The sequence below is a fragment of the Haliotis rubra genome, unplaced genomic scaffold (assembly GCF_003918875.1).
Source record: "Haliotis rubra isolate DU_JTF1 unplaced genomic scaffold, ASM391887v1 Scf258, whole genome shotgun sequence".
NCBI lineage: Eukaryota > Metazoa > Mollusca > Gastropoda > Lepetellida > Haliotidae > Haliotis > Haliotis rubra.
Window position 1 is genome coordinate 474,058 of NW_025766647.1, and position 11,048 is coordinate 485,105.

Here is an 11,048-nt window from a genome sequence, read left to right on the forward strand (position 1 = left end):
AGGCCAGCACTCTGTGTTCTGCCAGCGATCAGTGTAAGGCCAGCGACCAGTGTAAGCCCAGCACTCTGTGTTCTGCCAGCGATCAGTGTAAGGCCAGCGATCAGTGTAAAGGCCAGCTTATCAGTGTTCTGCCAGCACTCTGTGTTCTGCCAGCGATCAGTGTAAGGCCAGCGACCAGTGTAAGCCCAGCACTCTGTGTTCTGCCAGCGATCAGTGTAAGGCCAGCGATCAGTGTAAGGTCAGCACCCAGTGTTCTGTCAGCGATCAGTGTAAGGTCAGCCCTAACTGTAACATCAGTACAGCAGCAAAGCCAGGGAACTAGGCTGGCTTCCGTGCATGTGCTGAGAGCAACACCGGCCATGCTTCTCAGTTCTAAGACTTTAATAAATCAACTTATTTTCACTGATGTGTTTTGTTGTTTTTCACTGCTACTCCAGCCAGTTTAACTGGATTGCATTCAAATACTGATGGGCCGGTGGAGTCTACTAATGCCTACAGGGAAGAACGCCTACAGTCTTAAATAAACAATTTTACGCACCAGTGGATACACATTGTACTGCCTCTACCCTTTCACAGTAGGTCCCACTTCATTGTGCACTGATGCCTACAGGGAGTACAAAACACAGACTTTTAAATGACATTTTATAAGATTTAATCATATCATCATTTTCATTTCTTGAAAATCATTTATTACAAATCATATATTACAATAAGAATAATCTCTCTCAATAAATTAAACATTTCCTTCTCACTTTGTTTTATCCCTCAATATGTTTTTCTACCCTTCAATCTAATCGTGTGAGATGGAGCATAGCCTCTACTAATTGCTCTTTGCCTTCTACTCCCCTAATCCCATTGTAGGCATTAGTGCACACTAACTAGTACAGTCCACTTGTGTGCAGGTAAGCGTATCGCTGTCACAACAAATTTTGTAGCTATTATTCCCTACCATTCCCTGTATGCATTAGTAGACCTAACCGATGGGCCAAGTTTCCAGAGGTACTTTTCAAGATGGCTAATTATAGACACAAGCGTATTGTCAGAAATTCATAAAAAAACTCCAAATAAATATAAAAGTTGTTCACTGACTGTGAAAGTTTATTTTCATCTGTCAGACCCCAATCACAAACAGCAACATGTATACTCATTGCTTGGTCTTGGACCACACTGATCGTAGTATTTCCAGTAATGAAATATTTCTGCAAATGAAACATACAACTTTATGGATGACAACTTCTGGTTTATTTGCGTTGAGCGATGTTTCAAGTCTACTAATGCCTACATGCCTCAAGCTTGATTACGATATAAGAATCTACATCGAAACGTCGCTCAACGCAAATAAACCAGAAGTTGTCATCCATAAAGTTGTATGTTTCATTTGTTGACTCACCAACTTCGAGAATGCCGATCAAACAATGAATTATTTCTGTATGATAATGTCTGTTATCACCAGCTATGCTAAAGTATATAACAAATACACAAGGGCAATTGGTCTGCTTTAAGAGATGAACATATCACAGGTGATTTGACATTCTTGTGTGTACGCACAAGATCAAATTTGTAAGATCAAATTTGATGAGTATTTACAAAGATTCAACCGTACTTGTAAGCATAAGACTTAACAGGAATGGAGTTTTTACATCAATATTTGTGTAATTTGCCCAGATACGCAACTTATCTGTACGTCTGTACTCCAGCAAGGTCCTCCCATGACCTGGAGATGTGTGTCAGGAATCGGACAACCGAGCAGAATTAATCAGTCTTCAGGTAGCCATGACAGTGCCAATCTTATGTCACGGGTTGTCTCCAATGATTAAATATTCTTTGAGGTAAATGAACTGCCACAGACTTGACCAAGTCTACAAGAGAAGTAACATTTGAGGTAGCGGCGGTTATATAAGCCACAAGGCTTGTTCACCTATCCAGGTTTCTGCTTGGTGAAATAAAAATATGTCTAAACCACATTTAGGTAGTAACTAGAGGTAGTTAAATATTCCTGACTATTGTCTCTGACACAGATTTTGTGGAGGTCGAGCAACACTGATCAAATTACAAAAGTACACCCAACATTTCTCATCCACATCAGTATTTAAAATACCATCAATAGAAACACGTTATGATAACATACCAGCACTTCATTAGAATCATCTCCCAGTGTTGTGCCCCCTCTGTGCCTCTGTGTCACAGCTTGGATGAGAACTGCTGCCCGTATTTCCTGTACATCGTCACCACTGCAGCACCACCGATGCCGAAGTTGTGTTGCATAGCAACCCGTGCTCCATCCACCTGGCGTTTCCCAGCCTCCCCTCGTAGTTGCCATGACAACTCGGCACACTGTGCCAGACCTGAACAGAACAAGGTAATATTCAAACACTGGCTTCAAGGTAAATGACTGAATATACTCATGGCAGTGTAGCGGGCCTGGTGACTGACAATGGTAAACCAGCATTTTGTCTACATTCCTTTAAACATCACGTCAGATCAGCCTAACATATTTCTGATTGGCAAAATATGATGACGCTGAGTCTGCATTATGTCCCAGGGACTATGCAATATACTGAGTTCTCGGAGTTATGTCCCAGGGACTATACAATACACTGAATTCTCTCAGTTATCTGAAGGTCAAGACAAGCAGGTTGTCAATATCAACACATACAGTTATCAGGACTGTCAAGTCATCCAAACACTATCTCAAGTTAAAGTTCAGAAGATCTGACAAAACACCACCCACCATTTTCTACCACTTTCTCTGGAAAAATAACATACTTCAAATCTCATCAGATTAAAGTGGCAGTCAACTTTATGCCAATCAAGTGTTTCTATCTAAACACGGCTGTGTTTCATATATCTAAGATGATGCAGACACCGGCTGTGTTTCATATATCTAAGATGATGCAAACATGTGTGTTTCATATATCTAAGATGATTTAAAAGTTGGTTGTGTTTCATATATCTAAGATGATGCAGTCACCGGCTGTGTTTCATATATCTAGATCTAACCATTTTATCATATATCTAAGATGATGCTCACACCAGCTGTGTTTCATATATCTAAGATGATGTGTAACCACCGGCTGTGTTTCATGTATCTAAGATGATGCAGACACCGGCACTGTGTTTCATATATCTAAATGATGATGCAGTCACCGGCTGTGTTTCATATATCATAAGATGATGCAGTCACCGGCTGTGTTTCATATATCTAAGATGATGCAGACACCAGCTGTGTTTCATATATCTAAGATGATGCAGACACCGGCTGTGTTTCATATATCTAAGATGATGCAGACACCGGCTGTGTTTCATATATCTAAGATGATGTAGACACCGGCTGTGTTTCATGTATCTAAGATGATGCAGACACCGGCTGTGTTTCATGTATCTAAGATGATGCAGACACCGGCTGTGTTTCATATATCTAAGATGATGCAGACACAGGCTGTGTCACCTGTGCTTTGTAATTAATTGTATGCAGCAGCTCAGGTCACACCGACCTGGCTCGTTTCTTTATTGCATATATTGTACTGAAATCCATCACCTCACATCTCAGTGGCTTTGTGGTTCATGTCAGAAGTAACCCCATCCTAATGCTACTACAATGATACTCAGCAGTTCATAGTTTCAGACTGATTTGATACATAACAAATACTGAGATGAAGGAGTGTACAACATTTCAAAGAACATATCTCTCACACAATACTTTCCACCTTTACTGTCAAACTGTCTCACCTGTAGCCCCAATAGGATGGCCCTTGGACTCCAGCCCCCCCCTGAGGGATTCACAACCCAGCGGTCATTCAGGACACAGACATCTCCTCCATTTGTATTCCTCCTCCATGATGAGTTCCTGATGAGGTCCGAGCCCCGGCCGGGAAGAGCAAGCTGTAGAGCCTCGTACATTAGCAGCTCATTACTGGAGAAGCAATCATGGACCTCAAGCACATCCACGTCTCCAGGTCGCAGCCCACTGTCGGCATAACAACGCTCTGCTGCTGTTCTTGCCATTCCGACTCCAGACAGGTCGATGTAGCTCTTCTCGAAGGAGGAGGGGAGATCTGTGACCATGTGCTGTGCAATGATCTCTACAGCCTTGTCCTGAAGCTTGTTTGCCTTCATGAAGGACTCACTGCATACAATGGCCGCCGCCGCGCTGCCGTCTGCTGTGGGTGCTGTCATCCCCATGGTCAGTGGGTAACACAGCATCATCTTCTGGCGAATCACATCCTTAGGCGGCAGCTTGGGCAGCGATGCGTAGGGGTTGTTGAGGCCATGTTTCCTGTTTTTGTATGCAATGTCGACTAGGTCCTCCACCGTGACACCGGGGTACCTCTGCATGTATTCTCTGGCTGCGTATGCAAAAAGTTTGATAACATCCGACGTCATGTTGTTCATGCTGGGCTGGATGACACCAGGTGTCGCTCCGAGACTCACCATGTGGTCCATGTGTCGCCCCACGGGTGATGTTCGGTCAGTGTAGCGCTCAGACAATCCACCCTCCATCTTCTCAAACCCTGTAGGATGATAACATCGATCACTTCTTGATATTTGTCGGAAAGTTTCATCACTTGACCGAGTGAGTGAAAGAGAGGGAGGGAGTAAGTGATTGAGTGAGTGAAGGAATGATAGAGCCACATAGTGTATGATTGCAGACTGGAACTGATGAACAGACCTGTGTATTTGCAGATAATAGATGATAAGAATCTGAACACACACTAACCAATTACAATTCTTGAAGTCCTGAACAATGGATTTCTTGCAAATGTCAACAATGTACCAACTGCCATAAACATAGGAATTATCTGATGCCAGCTAGGGAAAGGACGAAGAAACCTTGTGATGTGAGATGACACATAAATGTGTGAGAACTCACCGAGGGCCATCACACAGTCCTCCACCCCGCTCTGTACCAGACGCCGTGCCAGCATGAGAGCAGTGGACCCTGAGGAACAGTTGTTGTTGACATTGAACACAGGAACACCGCTGAGACCAAGCTCGTACACTGCCCGCTGTCCACTGGTCGGCTCACCATAGCAGTAGCTGGCAACCACAGCCTTCACCTTGTTATAGGGAATACCGGCGTCACTCAGTGCAGCTGCACCTGAAGGCAGTCAAGACAAAGTGATAGTGTGTATAGACTATAGTGTTTCGTTGATACAGTGATGGTGTGTGTCTACAATGTGTTACAGTGATGGTGTGTGTCTACAATGTGTTACAGTGATGGTGTGTCTACAATGTGTTACAGTGATGGTGTGTGTCTACAATGTGTTACAGTGATGGTGTGTGTCTACAATGTGTTACAGTGATGGTGTGTCTACAAAGTGTTACAGTGATGGTGTGTCTACAATGTGTTACAGTGATGGTGTGTGTCTACAATGTGTTACAGTGATGGTGTGTGTCTACAATGTGTTACAGTGATGGTGTGTCTCTACAATGTGTTACAATGTGTTACAGTGATGGTGTGTGTCTACAATGTGTTACAGTGATGGTGTGTGTCTACAATGTGTGATGGTGTGTGTGGTGTGTTACAGTGATGTGTGTGTCTACAATGTGTTACAGTGATGGTGTGTCTACAATGTGTTACAGTGATGGTGTGTGTCTACAATGTGTTACAGTGATGGTGTGTCTACAATGTGTTACAGTGATGGTGTGTGTCTACAATGTGTTACAGTGATGGTGTGTGTCTACAATGTGTTAGTGATGGTGTGTGTCTACAATCTACAATGGTGTGTGTCTGTTGTTACAGTGATGGTGTGTCTACAATGTGTTACAGATGGTGTGTGGTCTACAATGTGTTAGTGATGATGGTGTGTGTCTACAATGTGTTACAGTGATGGTGTGTGTCTACAATGTGTTACAGTGATGGTGTGTGTCTACAATGTGTTACAGTGATGGTGTGTGTCTACAATGTGTTACAGTGATGGTGTGTGTCTACAATGTGTTACAGTGATGGTGTGTCTACAATGTGTTACAGTGATGGTGTGTGTCTACAATGTGTTACAGTGATGGTGTGTGTCTACAATGTGTTACAGTGATGGTGTGTGTCTACAATGTGTTACAGTGATGGTGTGTGTCTACAATGTGTTACAGTGATGGTGTGTGTCTACAATGTGTTACAGTGATGGTGTGTGTCTACAATGTGTTACAGTGATGGTGTGTCTACAATGTGTTACAGTGATGGTGTGTGTCTACAATGTGTTACAGTGATGGTGTGTCTGTGTGTTAGTGATGGTGTGTGTCTCAATGTGTTACAATGATGGTGTGTGTGTGTCTACAATGTGTTACAGTGATGGTGTGTGTCTACAATGTGTTACAGTGATGGTGTGTGTCTACAATGTGTTACAGTGATGGTGTGTGTCTACAATGTGTTACAGTGATGGTGTGTGTCTACAATGTGTTAGTGATGGTGTGTCTACAATGTGTTACAGTGATGGTGTGTGTCTTCAATGTGTTACAGTGATGGTGTGTGTCTACACATGTGTGTTACTACAATGTGTTACAGTGATGGTGTGTGTCTACAATGTGTTACAGTGATGGTGTGTGTCTACAATGTGTTACAGTGATGGTGTGTGTACAATGTGTTACAGTGATGGTGTGTGTCTTCACAATGTGTTACAGTGATGGTGTGTGTCTACAATGTGTTATGATGATGTGTGTGTCTACAATGTGTTACAGTGATGGTGTGTGTCTTACAATGTGTGTGATGGTGTGTGTGTGTGTCTACAATGTGTTACAGTGATGGTGTGTGTCTACAATGTGTTGGTGTGTGTCTACAGTGATGGTGTGTGTGTCTACAATGTGTTACAGTGATGGTGTGTGTCTTCAATGTGTTACAGTGATGGTGTGTGTCTACAATGTGTTACAGTGATGGTGTGTGTCTACAATGTGTTACAGTGATGGTGTGTGTCTACAATGTGTTACAGTGATGGTGTGTGTCTGATGGTGTGTGTCTACAATGTGTTACAGTGATGGTGTTACAGTCTACAATGTGTTACAATGTGTTACAGTGATCATGTGTGTCTCTACAATGTGTGTCTACAATGTGTTACAGTGATCGTGTGTGTCTACAATGTGTTACAGTGATGGTGTGTGTCTACAATACAGCGATGTGTGTCTACAATGTGTTACAGTGATGGTGTGTCTACAATGTGTTACAGTGATGGTGTGTCTTCAATGTGACACTTTGATGGTGTGAGTCTTCAATGTGTTACAGTGCTAGTCAGCTCGTACCTGCCTCCCTGGCCATATCAGGGTAGTCCCACTGCTTGCTGAGGGGCTTGTGGAACTTGGTCATCCCCACGCCCACAACATATGCTGGGCTCCCATTGGTCGGCATCTTTTCACACTCACCTGCACAAAAATAAGACGAAAAGACATAGGACGTGATAATTACTGGGCTGAAATTAATATTATTTGCTGGAAAATCCTTAAATGTATTGGCATCGTTGCTCTGGTCATATGTGACTGCTTTGACCAAGCTGTTCCAGCTGTACACCATTAAGTGAATGATAGCCAGCATTGTGTCATGTAGCAATCTCTCAATGAAAGGCGATCAGCTTGAACTTAATGAGAGAATGACTGGTTCTTTTCCGAGTCCAATGCTGGGATTCAAACCACGGACCTTCTGATCCAAAGTTGGACGCTTTATCCACATGACCAAAGAGGTTAACCCGTCAGCAAGCTGACAAGGTAAAGATGTCATCTGTGTGATGACCCCACGCCCTGCTACATACTCCCTGTCATCAGAAGGCACATCCTGGGCCGCATAGCAGGGTACTGAGACTTATTTTGCTCAAATTTCATATAAACATGCTCAGTCACACGTTGGACGCTAATGCAGTGGCCATAGCATTTCCGAGTCCCATGCTAGGATTTGAAACACGGACAAAAAACAGTAAATAAATATTTTCAATATTCTGGTAGAATTGGTATTTTCAAAGTAGACACAATTTCTGGATAACTATCTCTCTGTGTTTCTTATTTCCCCATCAACTGTAATTTGGGCATCTCACCAATAAAAAACTTTAAAGCTCCTGTTTTTTCTGTGACTCTGGTTGCTCGAACTCCGAGGCTCCCGACTACTGATTCAACAGCTTCCTTCCTGTGTGAGACCTGGGATGAAGGCTGTCAGTACAGCCGGACAAGTCAACATTCACAGGAAGGTTAAGTACTAGGTATTAACATTTTTCTTTCTTTACATTTCATTTATTGATACACTATCATATATACTCAGCAGCAAGTACGAATTCAAAATTAGATAGGCACTGTAATCAAATCATTACAGAAATGGACATAATAAGTGGATCAAAAACATTTTTTGTGTACAATATCCTGGCATCAATGAATAACTCAGCACAATTCCATGACATTAAGTGAACTCTTGACTTCAGTATCTAGTGTGACCACCATGAGCGGCAATAACTGCACCACAGCGTCTATGCATGGAGTGCACCAATCGATTGATGAAGGCCATTGGCACCTGGAACCACATTCTGAGAAAGGCCTGGCACAATAAATCGGCTGTGTTCAGCCTTGGTATGACATTATTCAGTCTCCTCTGAATTTCATCCCAAAGATATTCAATTGGGTTCAAATCAGGACTAAGGGCTGGCTACTGCATAATGTTGACACCGTTCTGCTGTAGGAAGTCCCGTGTAGCTCTGGCAGTATGGGCCCGGGCGTTATCATGATGGAAAATGTTGTTCCGGTGACGTGCGAAACGTGGTATGATGTGGGGTCTGAGAGCTTGGTCGATGTAGCGTACTGCTGTGATGCCGCCTCCTCTCCCTGGACCAAGGTTCTGGAACACCACAGGACCCACTCTCTGGTTCCTATTCCACCCCATACCATGATGCTTGCACCTCCCTGTGAGTCTCTTTCCATAACACATTGGTCTGCGTAACGCTGGCCACGTCGTCGCCATATTCTTGTTCTGCCATCTGCAGTTGATACGCAGTACCGACTCTCATCTGTGAACAGAACAGTTCTCCATTGCCAGTACCGCCAGTTTTGGTGTTGTAGGGCAAACTGTAGACATTCATGGTGATGACGAAGGGTGAGGATAGGTCCACGGTAAGGTCTACGGCAATAGAGGTTCCCGCTGTCGGTGTATTGTATCAGTTCTGATTGGTCTTCCGTGTGTTCCCACTGTCTGGCGTGCTGTTTCGGATACCTGCATGAAGGGATTCTGTACATGCTGTCGCACAACATGATGGTCTTGTTGTCTTGTGGTCACCCTTGGTCTGCAAGTACGGCGGCGATCATTTGTGGTGTTGGTGGCCCGGAAATGTTGCTGCAGCCTGTAGATGGTCCGAACGTTGACCTGGAAGTGATTGGCAACAGCTTGTGCAGTGTGGCCAGCTTCAAGTCTTCCTAGCGCCTGGTTCCTCTGAGCTGTCGTGAGTCGCGGCATCCTGTTGACGTTGTAATGTGAATGTTTCAACCAGGTTTGGGGATGCATTTTATAGGACTGGTCCTTGTGAACAGCATGTGCAGCATGAGTTGCATGAAAAGCATGGAGAACACCGTACCATCTCCAAGATCAGGTTGCATTTTTTTAGACCATTTCCTGGGTTCCATTCTGAGTTTGGGAAGGAATGTCTTTGCTGATAAAGTTGGAGATGTTGTCAAAAATATACAATCAAAACATTAAATGAGTTTACAGTTATCCGTTTTTGCAAAGGAAAATTACAAACTGACGTTTCTTTTGCTGCTTAGTATCCCAATACGAGCTGAATTAGACGTTCTGGTGATTTCGACGATTACATTGCTAGCGCTATATCGGGTGAGTACGTGTGCGATCGGAGTGCACAAACAGTTTCACTGGTAGGGCGGGTGCCCAGTCGCTATCCTGAGAAGTTTTATTGACAATGGAAATTGGGAAGTAAAGTTATATAAAAAGCAAACAAACATCAATATTATTTACCCGAGATCGTTAATACCACTTCAGATGCAAAATCCGTTGCCTTTATAACAAAAAATAGCAAGCGAAAATTCAGTAAGATCAGTCGTCTGCTGGTGACAGGCAATATATAAATAGGAAGCCACGTGATCACAACACTCCCTCGCAGTGCGGAGCAAAAAGTATGGCTCATCGTCAAAAACCCATACAAAATACCCGGATGTTACAAGCGGCCACTGTTTCGCCGATACGATGTCATCAACGCTATTTTTGTAGGAAACACTTGATACTTTTGTGTGAAATAGATGAATATATCCTTTATCACTCGAGGTTAGTAAAATAAAAACTTTAAATGATATTACAGGATAAAAATTACGTTTTTGTCTTACATCGTCGAAAACCCCTGACACCGGGATATATTAAAGAATAAAGAAACATTTAAATGGCCTAGGTGTCTTTCTTTGATGTTCTCTGGTGCTTTTGCTTGCAGTGAAATCTGTGTTATGGATTCAAAATCAGCAGTTTGACAATAAAACGATTTTGTTGAATATCTTTTTTTATTTCCTAAATATAGAGAAAATAGAATATTGTTTTGAAGACAGGTCTTTTCTTCTTTTCCAGATGCACATTTCCCAACTCTTAATCTGAGACAATGAAACAGAACCAAAGTTACCAATATTTTTGTCTTTTTTTTTATGATGTTGATTTGAACATTTTTCATTCTTTTTATATTATTAGTTCAAACAGACCGACCCAACTAAAATTTAGATCACGGTGCATGGCTACCTGAAACACATACAAAAATGCGGCTCTTATACTGAGCGCATTTTTAGAAGTATAATATGTCTTTCAGTATGTTCAGATACAATTAACGAAACATGTTAAAACACTTACCTATATGAGAGTTCCAAAGTTCAACGATGTGCCAAGGCTGATCAAAGTCCAAAACAAGAACTCTCTACCCTGTCAAACACCCAACATCATGCCCATTTGTTTTCATGACACATCCAACACTATGTCCGGAGATTTAAATCGAAATGAAAATATGATAAGTATCGTAAATACCATTGCTATTATTGTTAACATTAGTATGTTTCGTAAAGATGCTGATGAAATATGTATATACGCATAAAGAGATTTAGAATGTATG

The 11,048-nt window shown here is 42.5% G+C and overlaps 1 protein-coding gene across 1 annotated transcript; it reads right to left on the minus strand.

The window, feature by feature from the left end:
• Positions 1-1,071: 1,071 nt before the first annotated feature.
• On the minus strand, positions 1,072-10,904 carry LOC124279878 (sterol carrier protein 2-like). The gene is given in 6 exon segments (XM_046715751.1): positions 1,072-2,345; positions 3,730-3,769; positions 3,772-4,511; positions 4,871-5,098; positions 7,228-7,347; positions 10,793-10,904. Coding segments are annotated over 5 exon segments (1,278 nt in total). The 5' UTR covers positions 7,334-7,347; positions 10,793-10,904; the 3' UTR covers positions 1,072-2,181.
• Positions 10,905-11,048: the final 144 nt, after the last annotated feature.